The 17,408-nt window shown below is 40.5% G+C and overlaps 1 protein-coding gene across 1 annotated transcript in view; it reads right to left on the bottom strand.

Annotated features, from left to right (window-relative positions):
- Positions 1-15,027: 15,027 nt before the first annotated feature.
- Positions 15,028-17,408, bottom strand: part of DMBT1L1 (scavenger receptor cysteine-rich domain-containing protein DMBT1) — a 39,462-nt gene continuing 37,081 nt past the window's right edge. Inside the window, exons 51-53 of the mRNA XM_086752827.1 lie at positions 17,028-17,200; positions 15,972-16,360; positions 15,028-15,448 (exon numbers count right to left, since the gene is read on the bottom strand). Of these exons, the coding sequence (XP_086608953.1) occupies positions 15,163-15,448; positions 15,972-16,360; positions 17,028-17,200 (848 nt within the window). The 3' untranslated portion in view covers positions 15,028-15,162. The remainder of the gene's footprint in view (positions 15,449-15,971; positions 16,361-17,027; positions 17,201-17,408) is intronic.

The following is a 17,408-nucleotide window of genomic DNA, read 5'->3' as shown; positions in this document are numbered from 1 at the left end:
GAAAACACGCATCAGGTATTCATTTAATGTCTAATAGGAAAAATATATTCATTATTGTAATATGAAAATAAAGTAGTGACATGCTTAGCCATTGTCTGCTGCCTGACACAGCATTTTAGAAGTGTTGTGTTTATTTCTCTAGCCTTTTCTATTTTAAGTAGCACACACAAAATACTTGAAAATTCCCACACATTCAAAAAGTGACTTTATACAGCGAGACAGATATCAGAATTTAATGTAAAATTAACAGCAGTGATCACTGCATGAACTCCTCTTTCACTTCCAGGCTGGGTCGTGTAAACTCTATGGGGCTTCATGATTAAAATACGTATTCTTGTAGCAAGGAAAAGTTTTGGGAAAGCCAGAGTAATTTTCAGTAGGCGATGGTTCACGCGTTCTTCAAAATTGCACACCTTGATTTAAAACAAACAGAAAACCCGGTGCCCCCTTCAAAGCTCCCCAAGTGAAGTGCTTTTATTTCTGTTTTCTATTGTTATAATTAAAGCACTTTGTACTGTCTTTTGGAAAGCAGTGGGCAAAATGTGCAACACACTCTACACCCTTCATGTCCCCAAGGATGTGATGGATGTTGTTTTTTTATTTATAGCTGCAAAGAACAGCCAACAGAGAGGTGTGTCCTGCTCAGAAGAAATTCCTAGCAGCAGCAGAACTCTTCAGATCTTCCTTGAAGGAGGAGTGAGAGTTATGCCTTTTTTTTTTTTTTTTCCTTGCTGTCACAAGTGCGTGAGCCTGAATTACAGCAGGGAAGTTGCTGTGCCAAGGTCAAATGAGAGAGTGGCAGACGGGGTCCAATTCAAGAGGTGCCTGCTGGCAATAGTAAATCCAAGAATTCGTCCCTGTAAAATATCAGTAGTATTCAGAAAGTCCTCAACAATATTAAATATTGATTTCTGGCAAAACCCAGCCTGCCTGAACACTGTGCTGGTTTGCACGTGTGAATGTGCAGACTGGATTGTTACAGGCTGCTGGTTTTTATTCCATGGCCTTGAAAGTCTCAAGGGTGCAACCCTGAGCGAAACGCACACCTCTGGGACTTCCAGATACCGCACAGGATAGAAACTATGTCTTAATACTGTGCTTCCATTAAATTATATAAAGTTAAATAAGTATTGGGTGGTTCCAAGTGCATCTGCAAGGCTGAATTTGAAGATTTTTAAAGCAAATATGCATTGCAGCCAAAGAAACTGTATTTCCTCTTCATTCCATACTGAAAACCACAGATTTGTAGAAACAAAGTCTCTCAGTAGTATTGTTATGGTAGAATTTTTTTTTAATGATTTGGTTTAAGCTATGCTCCAAGACACTATTGCAAAACAGAGCAATATTAATTTGATTACACTAAATTTACTTCACAATGAATAATAGTTAATCATTATATCAATTGGTTCATATTTTTAGTAAGACAACATGATGCTATCTAATTTCAGTCTGCCTGTCTTCTAATCTTTGCACAAAATTTATACTAGCATGTGAGTTACATGTATTGAACCAATGTAGAGGAGTAAGACATTCTCTTTTTCCTACCTTTTTTTTTTTTGGAAGAATATTCCTTAAAGATTTAAAGTGGTTTACCTGAAATAGAATCCTGGAGTGCTATATTTAAGAGGAATAACCACAGCAAGTTCTTGGCGGTACCCATCTTGTCAAGAAATGCCAATAGAGCAGAGCATCAGTATTTATACTCTGCACCTGTAAAAGGGTGAAGCTCCAAAGGTCAGTCTGGCCCATGTTATATCTGATTTCTTATGCAATATTTTTATGACTACCTGATCTTTACGGAACGATTATATATGAACGGTAAGGTTTCCATTTCCCGGATAATTTGTAATACTGTCCTTATTACAAATTATCTTACGTTTTTTGCAGGCCCAGCATTACCTTTGGAATCTGACTGGTGAATCTACGTGTTTCTTTGCCTCCACCATCCCAATTTTATTTACTTACTGCTTGTAGTTAATCATTTAATTAGGCAGACTGCAACACATTGCAAAGTGAGGCAGCAAATTCATAGCATAGGACTTACTTTCTGGTAAGTCCTTCAGTAGAGACCCTTGGTCTCATAAATGTTTGTATTTTTAGAATAATAGAATCACAGAATGGTTTGGGTTGGAAGGGACCTTTAAAAACCAGCCAGTCCAACCCCCCTGCAAGGAGCAGGTACATCTCCAACCAGATCAGGTTGCTCAGAGCCCCGTCCAACCTGGCCTTGAACGTTTCCAGGGATGGGGCATCCACCACATCTCTGGGCAACCTGGGCCAGTGTTCCACCACCCTCAGTGTAAAAATTTTTTTCCTTAAGTATAATCTAAATCTACCCTCTTTCAGTTTAAAACCATTACCCCTTGTCCTGTTGCAGCAGGCCCTGCTACAAAGTCTGTCCTTGTCTTTCTTGCAGGCCCCCCTTTAGGCACTGGAAGGCCGCTCTAAGGTCTCCCTGGAGCCTCCTCTTCTCCAGGCTGAACAGCCCCAGCTCTCTCAGCCTGTCCTCATAGGATAGGTGCTCCAGCCCTCTGATCATCTTTGTGGGCTCCTTTGGACCCTCTCCAACACGTCCACGTCCTTCTTATGCTGGGCGCTCCAGAGCTGGACATAGTACTCTAGGTGGGGTCTCACCAGAGTGGAGTAGAGCCAGAATCACCTCCCTCGACCTGCTGGCCATGCTGCTTTTGATGCAATCAGGATGTGGTTGGCTTTTTGGGCTGCAAGTGCAGATTATAGGCTCATGTTGAGCCTCTCGTCCACCAGCACTCCCAAGTCCTTCTCCTCAGGGCTGCTCTCCATCCATTCTCCGTCCAGCCTGTGTTTGTGCCTGGGATTACCCCAACCTGTGTGCAGGACCTTGCACTTGGCCTTGCAGAACTTCATGAAGTTTATACGGGCCCACCTCCCCAGCCTGTCAAGGTCCCTCTGGATGTCATCTTTTGACAGTTTCCACTTGAGATTACAGGCTTGTTTCCCTGCTGCAGCAGGGAATGGGATTATGTCAGGTATCAAAAGTAAATTAATGCCAGCTATTTGTAACATACCTTAAGTGGACCTCATCTTGGGGTCCACTTTATCAATGCTTTATCAATGTCTTCCCTTTATCTGCTGCTATGCCCCTTAGCTGGATTTGCCAACAAGCCTTCCTTCAATCCTTCAAATCACAAAGTGTGTAAAAAAGTAAAAGAAGTATGGCTTGAAGTAAAGTCAAAAGTCCTGTTGAAGTGATTTCCTCAGCTGATCTATGTGAAGTCTTAATGGAGTTATAGGTTACTTAGGACAAACATAGCTCATAATCTGATAATGTGTTCACTGGAGTCACTATATTGCACGTCCACGATTTCTCCTCATCTGATGAGGAGAAATATATGCCAGCTAGAAAGAGGCCAATTACTGGTCTAATATTCTACCCGTTACACTTCAACCAGGCTGTACATATCTATCTGTTTTGACTATCATAGAAATGGCAACCAAACCGCAATAATTGATGTAACTCACGATTCCTGCTGGTATATTCCAATGTTTTGCCTGCAGAAAGGCACAGCTTGGGTCTAGAGACAAAGATGCTAAGGAGTCCTCTTTCTGCAGAGGTTCACAGTGCTAGAATAGAAGAAGGAAAGACAAAAGGTCTGAGTCCAGAAACAGAATCAGAAGCTGTCAAAGCAGTCACTGAGAAGAGCAAACAAACTGGAGGACAATGGTAAATACAACTGATTGTATTCATATGTTAATAGAGAAATGCAAGCCTGAACATTGCTATTCATAGCTCTACGGCTTCTGACTTCCTGAAGAAAGCAAAAATAATACCATGTGTTCAGTGGAGTGATCACACACTGTGATTGGGAAGCGGCTATGGGGTCATAATCCTGCCTCTAAATTCTTGAAAAATAAGACCTTTTTACAGACCAAGGAGTCCAGGTAGCTGGAAAATGGTTTTGCAGAAAAGGACCTGGGGGTCCTGGTGAACAAATTGACCATGAGCCAGCACCGTGCCCTTACAGCAAAGATGGCCACTCCTCATACAAGGAGAGGTCCAGAAAAGAGAAGGCACAGGGGAATCTCATCAATGTGTATGGATACCTGATGGGATGCAGTAAAGTCAGAGCCAGACTCTTCTCAGTGGTGCCTGGTGTCAGGATAAGAGGCAATGGACATGAATCGAAGTACAGTAAATTCCATTTAAACATAAGAAAAAATAATTTCACTGTAAGGGTGGTCAAGCAGTGGAACAGGTTGCCCAGAAATGTTATAGGTTCTTCCATTCTTTGAGATAGTCAAGACCAACTGGACACAGTCCTGAGCAACCTACTTTCCCTGACCCTACTTTCAGCAAGAGGATGAACTACAGGATCTCCAGATCATCCAGCCTTAGCTAGTTTTTGACATCATGAACAGAAAATTTATGGATTACTTCAAGGATATTCAAGAGCAGAGGAAGACTAAATGTGCTATTGTTAAATTTATCCACAACAATTAAATCTGCTAGCATGAGTCTGTAACTTGACTGTCAGAGTTCTTGCCAGCCCTCACCGGTTCCAACTTCCTGGTGCATTTCTGACTTTTCCAGTAAATGTTCTTTAACTTATATGAGGTCCTACGTCTTCAGGTCTGATAACATGCAGCTTTGATTTGCAGCTGCTAAAATGCTGGTGTCCTCTGTACAAACTACACCTTAGATTATCTCCCCTTTCTATTGCACATACTGATATCAAAGAAGCAGGAAGTTTGCTGCAAAATAAAGAACCATAAAAAACTGTCAATAAACTGATGTATGAGGCTGCATTCCTGATAGCATATCAGCAACTCGTTGCTGTTCTCACATCAGTAGGAAATCAAAACTATTGCCTCTGCTCTTGACCCTGTATCACTGAGACAGAATACATGGGATCGAATTTGTCTGACCATAATACAAACCTAAAGAAGTTTGCCTAAGAAAATCAGCCTCAGTTAGCTCATGAGATCTTCTATCAGAGGTCAGCTATTCGCTGAAACAATTCTTCACTAAATTATACCGTTATATTTGGATTAAAGAAAAAAAATGTCGTCTTTTCTATGCAATTTAAATTAAAAAAATGCAGGTCTAAGCTATCAAAGATTGAAATTTTCCGACATGGTTGTCATTTTTAGTGACACTTAGAGCTGTTAAAGACTGCAGAATGTTTTGCTGTCTCCCTTAATCAATCATTTTCTTTCAGTTTGAGAAAGAAAAAAATTAAAAGATTTTACTTACTGTAAGATTCTGGGTTCTGGATCCATGGACTGGTTTTCTACCATGTGCTTCTTGCAGGTGTGAGATTGAACACATCAGTCTTCACACTGATCCTTTGTATCTGCCTGGGAATGTTCTGCAGGACTTAAGTCCTTAGATGTGTACCCATCCATCTCATGTGGTACACAGGTGGGTAATATCCCACCAGGAGAACACTGAAGTTCAGTTGTAAGTCTAAGAAAGTAGCAAAAAAAAAAAAAAAAAAAAAGAAAAAGAAAAAATCAGAAATATTACAAAGAGCAATATACAGCGAAATAAATAATCTTTATGCTTTCTGTACCTAGGTCTAATATTTGGATAGCGTCCTGGCTGGGTAGGCTTTCATATCCACCCAGCAATCTGGAAAAGCTACAGACATTTTGAATTGAGAATTTGCAGCAACATCCAATTTCTCATCTGTTCTCCATTTTGAACCGATTCTTTCTCTCTATGGCATAAAAGTCAATAGCCAATTCTTAGCTTGTATGTAAGATCATAGTGACCTCTGGTTGTCCACACATTTGCATTTGAAATCTGGGTATCTGCCCCTGTCTGGCATGCATAGTTGAGTACATGCCCTTAATCATTTTATAGAGATGTTTACATTTATTAAAATACATATATGTACCAAAAGATTATAATATATTCTGCTAAATTTGTAAGTACCTTTCTATAAAGATTTCAAGCAGTGCATTACCAGCTCCAGTGGCAGACCACACCATTTGACTTGGTCGTGCCTAAACCAACAACCCAATCTTACCTCTTTTACTGTCCCTAGCAATTACCTCCTTATTTTAATAGCCCCCCCACTTCATCCTACTTTCACCTCTTTTACAGTTTTACTGCATTTGCTTTCACATTGCCCTCTCCTCTGTTTGATTTAAATTCTTCTGTAGATCTCCAGTCTTCTGATCTCTGATTTCTATGCACTGCTCTCCCTGTACCTTCCCTATTGGGCCTGGAAAAAGCAGGAAAAAGCATGGACGAGGAGGCTAGCAACACCTAGCTAACAGCTGAGGAGAATTTCAGAGTCCTTATAGTTAATTACTGACATGTAATTAATAAGTTTTCGGACACTTGTGTTCTGTGAGCTTCCCTGCACTAACTGCAAGTTTCAAGGAACTTCTTACATTTGCAGACCCTGGACAGCCAGGATCCAACAAAGATGATTTGGGAACATGTAGCATTGCTGCCTTACAGGGATATGCCTGGGATCTGGGACGTACAAGTAGTCTTCAGGGGTGCCGGACAACCTGCAAGCTACTCTCCCGTTGTACGAACAGATCTGCACTTCTCATGACATGATACGCATGCGTCTTGGTCACATAATGAACGAAGGTCCTCAACAGTCAGAACAGCCTACATTTGAAGGGTCTTTGGAAAAGAGAGTGAGTACAACCTCGGTGAATGCTTCTTTTCAGCCATATCTGCTCCTGTTTTACACTAACTTATAGCTGCATCCTTTATATCTGATCCTCAAGTCTAGCTTTTGCATTTCAGTCTTTTTTTATAGTCGTCTATTCAAACCATACATAGTTCCTTGAAGCATTTTTAGTTGAGTGATTTTTAGTCTTCAAGTAATGCCAGTTTCCTTTCTAAGCTTTGCTAAGATAAAATATACCAGACATGGGGGAGCCTGAGGCAGCTGGCTACTGAAAGAGAACGTTTGAACCCAGAAGACAACTTGGCTCCAAGACTTCCAATTCTCTTCAACGTTACCTTCTGTTCACCTTCATGCCCTGACCTTGCCTTCCAACCAGAAGGACCAGCAGGAAGGAAATGATGCTGCTAGTTGCCAAAGGGAATTGCTCAAGGAAGGTAATCACTTCACGTGAAAAAATACCCAAATGCAGGAAAAGGCACTTGCTCGCAAAAAAAGTCAGCAGACATGATGTACTACAGGCGTGTGTTGTGTGATTTGTGTATAAACCCAAGGAAAGCATATAGGGAAGTAATACGCATTTCTTTCTGTGTGAAAGGTTATGCCAATAGAAGACAACAGCAATAGAAGTCAGTCATTCAGCAGTTTCATGGTGATTGCTTCTCAGCACCGATCCACTTATAACGGGTTGCTAAACCTTTATGCTGCTTTACAGCTGATACAAACTGATAAACAGCCAAGTCCTCCTACAGAAAGCTATAAGCGACCTGTGCAAACCATTTTGTTTAAATGCTTTCAACCATTCCAGCTCCTTTCAGGAATGTGTTTCCATGTCTAGTCTTAGCTAGCTTCCATATTTTTCCCTTTGTTCTCACAGCTTGACAACGATAGCATATTTCTAAAGCTTTCAAGGACTCTGTGAACTTTGAAAATGTGTTTAAAACTAATTCTCTTGCCACAATACGGTATCTTTGTCAAGGACTTTCTATTCATCCAATAAACTTGCCAGAACATGTCATAATCCAAAAAATAATCTTAAAGAAATTCTCCTGATTAAACATAGGAATGCAAAGAAAAATATTAATTAAGTTACTTTTAAATTAATCAATTTTATTTACTTGGAATGTTATTGGATGAAAACAGTAAGTGTTGTTAAGTTTTTGATATGTATGGAGTTTAAGGAAATTCAAAATCTAATAGAGTAGGAATTCCTTTTTGTGACCTAACTGTGGTACTGAATCCCAGTCCCATGTTTCATCATACTTGTGTTTCAAGTATATGGATGTGCAGAGAAACACCTGTGGTTCTAAGGGAGTGAAAAAACATGCTGAAGTTACTTAATGCCCTTAGTCCTAAAGAAGCCAACAGAACTAAAGGTCTTGATTCCCAGAGATCAAAGTCTACAGTGATAACCAGCGCTGGTTTTGATGATTTCCCCACTCAGCCCAGCTCATGCAAGGTCTTCCCTAAGATTTCTGAACTGGTAGCCTGGGCAGCAGATGTCTATGTTGTGCAGCTTACTGCTGTATCTCTCAGGAATTTTACCTTCTTTCAGAGGTTAAAAAGCAGAAGAAACAAAGGACAAGTCAGGATTACTGCTTTTTGGTTTTCTCTGCTCAAGGTCTCAAGCATTTATACCTTTCAAGCAAGCTCTGGAAGGACACCTGGAAACCCTCATGTCCTTGTGCATTATGAACTTCAGCAGGACCACCAGTTTTTTTTTTTTTTCCAAAACAACAAACTCTACCACATAGACAGAGTTGTATGAGAAAGTTGTACAAACATACCTCAAAAAACTGTATTATCATGGATAATGGGAAGTTCCACAAAGAAATTTGCCTCCTGGCCTAAAGCCCAGCCAAAACACAAACTCCTTGCCAACACTCCTCTTCCTACAAACTCCATGCAATTGGCATTTTTTGGTAAGTGTTGACCAAAATGTGCTATTGAGGGGGCTGTTTATAGCTGTTACTAATCAATACACAAATCCCGCGTGTTTGTGTAAAATTGTTAGTGATTTACAGAGTCTTATCCTAACAGAATAATGACTGTTCAAACTTCCCACAGCTCTATTCTCAGTACTATCTTTTCAAAGTTGGATTTCCTACCAACAACATCCATCTCTTCCGAAGGAGAGCTTGTACATTTCCTGACCTTGTAATACAACTGTGGAAGGTTAGGAAGACCACTTGCACGGGTCACACATTGTCATTCACATTTCAGAGGAGATATTTAAACCTGGCAACATGTAGATAAGGTGACTGTTATGGAACATAGCAAGTCTTACGCATCTAGAAATAAATTTTGAAAAATTAGGATTTATAAATACATTTCATAATAAATGACTTGTATTGAACTTTCCACTTTCTGTGGAAAACTTGGCTATATCTAAATCTCTTGCAAGAAATTGATCTGAAATTAAAAGATACTTTAACCTAAAGCACATGTTTGGCTCCAGATCCTTCAAGTGTCAATCATCAACAAAGATAAATACTACATCTAGTTACATAATATGTAATTCTCAATAAAAAGCTAGATCCTTTCAGATCTTTGGTTAGTGCAAGGAAGAAATGCAATGAAAACTGTTAAGAAATACCAAGAAATATGATAGATGCAAACATCAATATATTTCTACTTTAAATTACAAACCAAGGTTGTATGCCGAAGTGGTAAGTTTGCCTAAATATTTGGATTTTTTTTCCTGTAGCATTTTGACTTAGGAATGTGTACTTTTAATAGTTAAAATGTGCACCAAAGAAGGAAATTCCAATTAAAAAACAATGTCTTCATATCTCCAGTCTAATACCCGGTCCAACATGACCTAGATTTCTGAGTCGTATGTTTTATTTCCCCTGAGTCACAAATGCAGCAAGGTAGCGTGCAAAGTTCAGTATGTTCCCTCTCTTTTCATCTCCTTTTTTTTTTCCTACCTAACTAGGCAAATAATTTCTGTCAGTGTGCTTTTTATAAATGGATGGGCAATGAGAAATACAAATACACCTCACCTGTTCCTCTCCCTACTCCCCATTACTAGGCACTGTGTAACAATTTGTAGACAGGGAAAAGAAGTTAGTGAATTCTGCCACAGTAGGTGAAGTCAATTTTACACATATATTGCTGTGTTACGTAGTGCACTATGTACTGGAATTTAACTGGGAGCCAAGATAGATCTTTAAAATACTAGAATGAGCAACAAAACTTTGCAAATGTTTAACTAAGCTGTGTGCATAACTTTTCTGTTGTGAGAGTCTCCCAAAATCTTTGGGAATTATTGAGGTAGTTAAATGTTTGCCTTAATCTCTGCAAGATCAAGCATCCGATACACTTCTCAGAATCTATTATGACGATATTTGCTGAAATGCTTACTACTCAATTGATGCCCTCTGTTTATAAATTTCACAACCAGGGTGCATACTGAGGGCAACATACCCCAACCTCCACATTGGAAAACTCCCAAAGGCCAAACCAGACTGAGCTACACCTTTCTATAGCACCTGGCACAACTTGGGCATGACCATAGAATCATAGAATCATAGAATAGAATCATAGAATAGTTAGAGTTGGAAGGGACCTTCAACGGTCGTCTAGTCCAACCCCCCTGCAAGAAGCAGGGACATCCCTGACTAGATCAGGTTGCTCAGAGCCCCATCCAGCCTGGCCTTGAACGATTCCAGGGATGGGGCATCCACCACCTCTCTGGGCAACCTGTTCCAGTGCTCTACAACTCTCATTGTAAAAAATTTTTTTCTCATATCTAATCTAAACCTACCTCCTTCTAATTTAAACCCATTACCCCTTGTTCTATCACAACAGGCCCTACTGAACAGCTTCTCCCCATCTTTCCTGTAGGCCCCCTTGAGGTATTGGAAGACCGCTATCAGGTCTCCCCGGAGCCTCCTCTTCTCCAGGCTGAACAGCCCCAACTCTCTCAGCCTGTCCTCATAGGAGAGGTGCTCCAGCCCTCTGATCATCTTTGTGGCCCTCCTCTGGACCCTTTCCAACTGGTCCATGTCTTTCTTGTGTTGGGGACTCCAGAACTGGACGCAGTACTCCAGGTGGGGTCAATGCTTAGCAATGCTAAGCAACAGATTTTGTTCTTTAGCATGAAAAGAAAACACAGGAATGCTCTTGGGTAGTCTGGGCAAGTGATGAGATCTCCAAGCTGTGCTTGCCATTATATAAATAACAAACAGTTAAGCGTTAGTATAAAGAAGAGAGCTTAGAAGTTGGCCGTAGCACAAAGCACGGCCAGGCACCGACCACATGAACTGACTGCCCAAGTGCTCACAGCCTGTTGAAAAGGCTAGGCAAGGCTTAACTATCTAAACCCAGTCCATTCAGACTTTGCAAACATATCTTTGTTAGACAAGAGGAATTTTGTATTGGTCTATTTGTCTTAGAAAAAAAAAAAAGAGGGAAAGGTAGTGGAGATGCTTTAAAGTGAGGTGTTATAAAATATCTTCTCATGGCTTTCACTGACAGTCAGTTCTATTAGATTGATTGTAAGCTCAACAACTGTGGTCCAAGAACAGTGCAGATCTATAGAAATGTTAAAAATACTCTAAAACAATTCTACATTGTGTTTGCAAGTTATCTGTTACAAGAATCTCATACATCTCATCCCCTGTATGACTTATATTTTTCTTTCCTGAGGATTTCATGGTTCTGCAACTGCCTTCGGCTTTGGTGTTCACTGTTTCACGTGAATACAATAACACAATGAATGTACTCTGTCTTGTCATAGGGATGCATGAGTCATCCCTTAAAAAAGAAAGACAATAGCCATTGACTTATTCCATTGTGCCCTTTGTAGCTGCCACTCTACAGTGCAGGAAGCTTGGTGTAGTTTTGAAGCAAGAGGCTGAGCTAAGAATAGTAACAATTCAGGCTTTTACTGAACTGACAAAACGCCTTGAAAGAGAATAAATCTAACACAAGTCTTTTCAAATGAGAATTAGCAGAGCACTTAAGGAAAAATATTATCTGAAAAAATGCAAGACCATATGTTAGTTATTAACAATTATTAATTGTATTTACTAAGAGCACTTTAATAACTATACCTTTTGACATAAAACTCAAGATTTGATATATGGATGGAGGAGACTCACCGTACATGACCAAGAAACGTTGGGGAAAGCTTCAGACCTTAGTGCGAACATGACAGTGATGCTCATATATTTTCTATTAATTCACCAGTATTTAATAAGGGGGGAAATTATGGGGACCTTTGGGGTTTTGCTGCAATGACATAGGTTGTAGTTTCAGGATAATAGAAATTTATTATAGCCCTTTAGCTACTCCACATACTTTGTCCTTAAACACGGCGTACTTGCGAATCATTAAACTTTCATCCAGTTCGGTCCTCAATCTACACTATCTTTTAGCCTTCCTTTTCTTCAGGAACCTCCCACAGAAAAACTTCCTCCGGCTGTATGCAATTACGCTATCACAGTGGTAATGTCAAAAGGCATTGATGGCTGAACCAGGATTTTTCCCTTGGGAAGTCTTGTTCCTTATTCCAAGACAAGAGGCTGTAACAGTACCTCGGTTTGCCCATTCACAGCTCCAGTTACACGTGAGCAGGTTAGCCTTGCTTTCTCCGGTATCCTAAACTTTTAAATGTTGCAATAAAGGCACCAAAGGTCTGTTGACTCAGGTGGAGCTGCCCAGAGAGCAGCCATTGAAGTCCATTTCCACCTACCTGACCCACAGTCTGGGGCCAGCCTTGATGACACAAAATCCAGCGCTAAGGATGAAAATGCACTTTCCAGAGACATGAGAGCAAAGCTGCTCTGCAACGAGGGCTCCAATGAGGTGTGCTCTGATGCCAACAGCATCATACTCTGCCTCTGCTGTGCCCCATCTCGTACCGTGGTCACCCAGCTCATGCAAGCAGCCACAGGCAGGGGACAAGAAAGCACAGCACTTCTTCCAGGCACCAACTTCTTCAAAGATCTTTCCAGAAGATGCCTACAGATGGCCCAGCACATGAGGATTTCCCAGTGTTTCAGTCCAGCACGTACTATCTGTAATATTTATTGCTGTTTGGGAAAACAGGAAGAGAAGACTTGCAGTTGGCTGATGGCTGATGGAGTTTGGCTTCTGGAAGTTGCAGCTGGATAGCCAAGAGTGATGCTGTGTCAGTTTATACAGTGGTTTGTTCCTCTCAGATCCCAGGGATGACCAGGTGTTATGTGCAATGGTTACCTGATGGGACAAATGGTTCTAGGTCACCTCTGGCCCAGCAGAACTCTGCCATGCCCTGAGGAGGAGGCAGGGGTGTTGCAGCCTGGAGCAGGAGGGTTGAAGCCAGGCATTCTTGGAGCAGCATCCTTTTTGCCGTCCTGCAACAGCCAAGATGTTTGTGCCACACAGTGCTCCAGGAAGGCACTATTGGCCCGGGTGATATTCACTTGATGCTGCTGCTAGTTGTCTTTTTCTCCTGCAGAAATGCAAGCAGACAAGTTAACACATTTGCCTGATAAGAAGCAGAGCTACGGTATTACCTAAAACAGTTGTATGGACTTCGTTTGACCTTACTTTTTGGCAAAGAAAAAAACAAAAAACCCCACCCCAGAACTAGACATGGGACTTTTGAGTTGTTTTCCAGGATTGCTTTTGGCTGACAGTGAAGTACTAGGTTAGCCTGTAACACTAATTATACCATCATGGTAACAGCATAATAAGGATTTGTATGAATTTTACAGAGGTGTCTGGCTTAGGCAGTAAGTCTTAGACATAAGCTGTTATGCAAGGCTGATCTCACAGCAGATCTGGACCACAAGAAAAGATTGTCTGGGATTTTTCCAGAACCTTGGTATGTGAGGTTCCCATGTTCTTGCAGGAGAAGCCCATATATAAACAACATACTGCTTGGAAAAGTTCTTTATTACAGATGATGCTTTTCAAGACAGCAAAACTTAAAATTCAAATGCAGAGATGCTTACAGGAATCATGACAGTAATATTGCACTAGGAACATTGTCTTCCTGATTTTGTAGTCAGATAATTTATATTGGAAATCACCCATAATTGAAAATAGCTCAAATAGCTCATTTTCTCAACAAGACAGACCTCCCTAAAGGACTAGACACAAAATACTCAGACATTATGTATGAGGATCCACGTGCTATTGGAAGAATATTTTTTCTCTTTCAGTTGTGTGTGATTGTCTAGGTATTTTTAGCTGCACAAAATCTCTGCACTATGGAAAGGAAGGACTCTTGGTCTTAATTTACATCTGAAAAAATGGGAAACAAACTTGCTTCTGGTGTGGAGTAAGAACTGGCTATCTGGGTTCCCCACAACCGAGGCTGTATTTGTCACTAGCAGAGTCAAGATATCCTTCTTGAGAGGAGGAAGCTGATGCTTCACACACTGTGTTAAGATTTGAGAGGCTAATATTGCAGGTGGCAACTAATTTGGGGGTTGTTATCAGGCTGCAAACTTTCCCTGGCGTTCTGGCTTCCTTCAATGCTGAGTTCTTATGTCAAGCCCACCTCTTTCCATGAGATAAGCCATCATCACAGAAAGTCGTTCATGCTTGGATTTTAATCTTGAATTGCCAACAAAATTACTCAATGCAAGGAAATTACTCAGTTCTTCAAATTACTCAACCAATGTTATCAGCTGCAGGTGTTTACCAAGGCCTACATGATCTAGTACGGAATTGGTTTCATCACTTTATGTTTCAGAAAAAAAAACAAAACCAACAAGAGTGAAAAGCAACAGCCAGGGGCCTGGTAGAAATAAAAAATGGTGCACGAGAAACAGGAGCAAGAGCTGGATTCGTGTTCTACTGGATGACAAAAAAGTCCATCTCTGAGAAGGATGAGAGGACCTGGTTACAATTGATCCCTCACCCGGAAGATTACGAAAGAAAAAATAATGGCATTCTAGTTCTGGTTTAAAAATCAAACACTTCCTTGCACTCTAATTTATCCAGGGTACTCTAGATACACATCAAACAAGGATTATATTAGTAGAGCTTGTTTATAGAACTTAAACCACAAAGCATTTCAGTTTTACTGTTAAGAAAACAAACAACAAACAAAAATCTTAGAGACAGCAATTGTCTGGGAAGCTTTCATCCTGACTTCTCCAACACAGCAGCTACAAACTCACCACCAAACTTCTGAATTAGCATTTTTATTATGTGCCGACAAAGACAACTAATGTGAGGGTCACAATGAGGGTTGTAGAACACTGGCCCAGGTTGCCCAGAGAGGTGGTTGATGTTTCCCATCCCTGGAAACATTCCAGGCCAGGTTGGATGGGGCTCTGAGCAACCCGATCTGGTTGGAGATGTCCCTGCTCCTTGCAGGGGGGTTGGACTGGATAACCTTTGAAGGTCCCTTCCAACTCTAACCATTCTATGATTCTATGATTTTATGAAGTGAGATTAACAGGCATGAGTCCCTAAGCACATTCCTAACATTTATTGTAGAGCTGCTGGCAATCCAGCAGCACCTTAGGTTCATTCAGAATTAAGTTGGCGTTTAAAGATGCTATCTGCCAAAGGAGACAAAGTTTTATTCAAAATCAGGTACATTCTCATTCTCAGCACCAGTTTCCTGAAGCTGTATTGGGCCAGCAACAACAGTCACGCTTTCGTGGCCAGAGCTTGCCTCTCTCTTGGACCTGGTAATGCAACCTTGGTAGCATCTGGAAGAGTAGTCATATGCCCTGCACACTGCTAGCTCACACTGCAGGTAAACCAATGGACTGCTATGAACAAACTGGAAAGCATTGAATTTAAACCGGACGATGTGTTTGTAGGGTGAATAATATGTAGAATAGGTAGAATCTCGAACACACCTAGAAAGAAACCAAAAAAGCTTTCATGAACATACACTGCAATCATCTACATACAATATAACACCTAATATGAAAGTTCCTTTTAAACATGATTAAAACGGTTCGGGAACCTGTAATTAGGAAAAGCAAGATGCCCTTCTTTGGCAGCATTGAGCCATGTTACCTCCCCCAGCCTGTCACGTGTCTAGATAACTCGTGTTTTTGTGTTTTTCTGAAGGTGAGTAATCCTTATCTGAGATATGTCATTTTTAATTTTCTAATAATAAAAATCCACAGTGAACTGGCTATAGCCATTTAGTCTGTCATTCTAAGCTATATTTTATTCTATTTAATTTTATATTTTGAGTCAATCCATCCTCTTTCCCGCAATAAACCCCAAATGCCCATGTTCCTTAATTAGTTAGGAGCTGACATTAATGTATGCTGTACTCACATTATTCCATTAAAAAAAAAAAAGAAAAAGAAAAGAGATACAAGAGTTCAAAAGCAGTTCTATCTGTAAGTGTAATGCATACGAACTTACCCGTTCCGGATTATATCATAGGTTACTGTTGTAACGTTGTGGGGAGTGGGAGATGCCACACATGTGTCCAAAAATAACACCAGGTTTGGATCAGAGCTGTGAAGGTAAGCTTCAAGGAACAAATTCTGGTTGATATCAACATAGTATGGTGAGTCATACACTGGCCGTGAGAAGGACGCAGAATGATAAAATGTGAGGTTTACATCGTATCTGCTGTACTGAGTTTCATTGACTTCAAAATTGTCCTCCGCAATATACATTATTTGTGCCCATGTGTTCTGGAGCATTTTGCAGTTGATATGCAGGTGCAGATTTTTATTTCTTGTGATTATAGTACCAGAAGAAGATCCTCTAATAACGTTGGAATAGGTTATTGTATTGTTGTTTCCCTGTTTGGCATAGAAAATAAAATGCAAAATTAATTCATACAGTCAGGTTCCTGTTATGCATTCTAAACTTTGCCGTATCCTTACAGCAATGTGCACAGTAAATGCATTATTTCCCAGAAAGTCTGCCATGGAGAAGTCTGAACCTAGTGATTTCTGTTCTCAAGGCAAGAGTGTGCAATCTACCTGTAATATTCAGTGCCTACAACGTGGGCCTAGAAAACTACTTGCATTAAGTGCAGACATAACTGAATTAAATACAACCTGTACAATGCTTTGAACATTAAATGCCTGAAGGCTTGGGTTCAGCACGGTATTTAAGCTGAAATCTGGCTTAAAACATGATTGGTCATATTTAGGAAAAGCTTTGAGACCTTTTTAACCACCACACTCAGCTTGGGACCTTGAAAATGCCAAGTATTTGCTTCCTTCCACACTTTATTCCTTAGGAGATCAATAACAGGCTATAAGTGATTGCTATAGGAAATAAGGAAATACGAACACTAACGAACCTTATCCCTCAGGAGATGCAGCCCATAATTACCAGGACTCTTCCCGTCCCTGCATATCCCAGTATAGCTTTCATTTTGTGCTGATTTTCAAAATTCTTCAGCTTAAATTTTTACACACTCACAGCATTCGCACCTTTTATTAAAACATGGAGTCCTACCTCTCTCACTGTGCCGCAGCGAGTGTACGGGATGTTAAATACGATGTAACTGGAGGTGATGTTGGGTTTGCAGAAGGGGTCATTTAAGGTGAGATTCCAAGCCATGTAGCCTTGCTGTTGAAGGTAGTGTCTGCTCACAACGACATGCATGTAGTCTGGCAAACACAGCAGTGCTAGCGGGCGGCAAAGAAAACGCATTACAAGCTCAAGGCAGTGACTGAAAAAGGTTATAAGTTGTAATGTAAATAAACAACATTTTTTTTGCAGAAGCAGTTGATACTGCAGAAGGGGTTCAGGACCCAAACCATATACTTGCATCTCTGCAGATCTGATTTAAAATAACAAGAAATGGGTGATTCATGGAAGTGGTACAACAACATT

Source organism: Chlamydotis macqueenii, chromosome 7, assembly GCF_036417535.1.
Source record: "Chlamydotis macqueenii isolate bChlMac1 chromosome 7, bChlMac1.mat, whole genome shotgun sequence".
NCBI classification, from domain to species: domain Eukaryota; kingdom Metazoa; phylum Chordata; class Aves; order Otidiformes; family Otididae; genus Chlamydotis; species Chlamydotis macqueenii.
The sequence above is the reverse complement of the archived record's forward strand: the minus strand, read 5'-3'. Positions and strand labels throughout refer to the sequence as shown.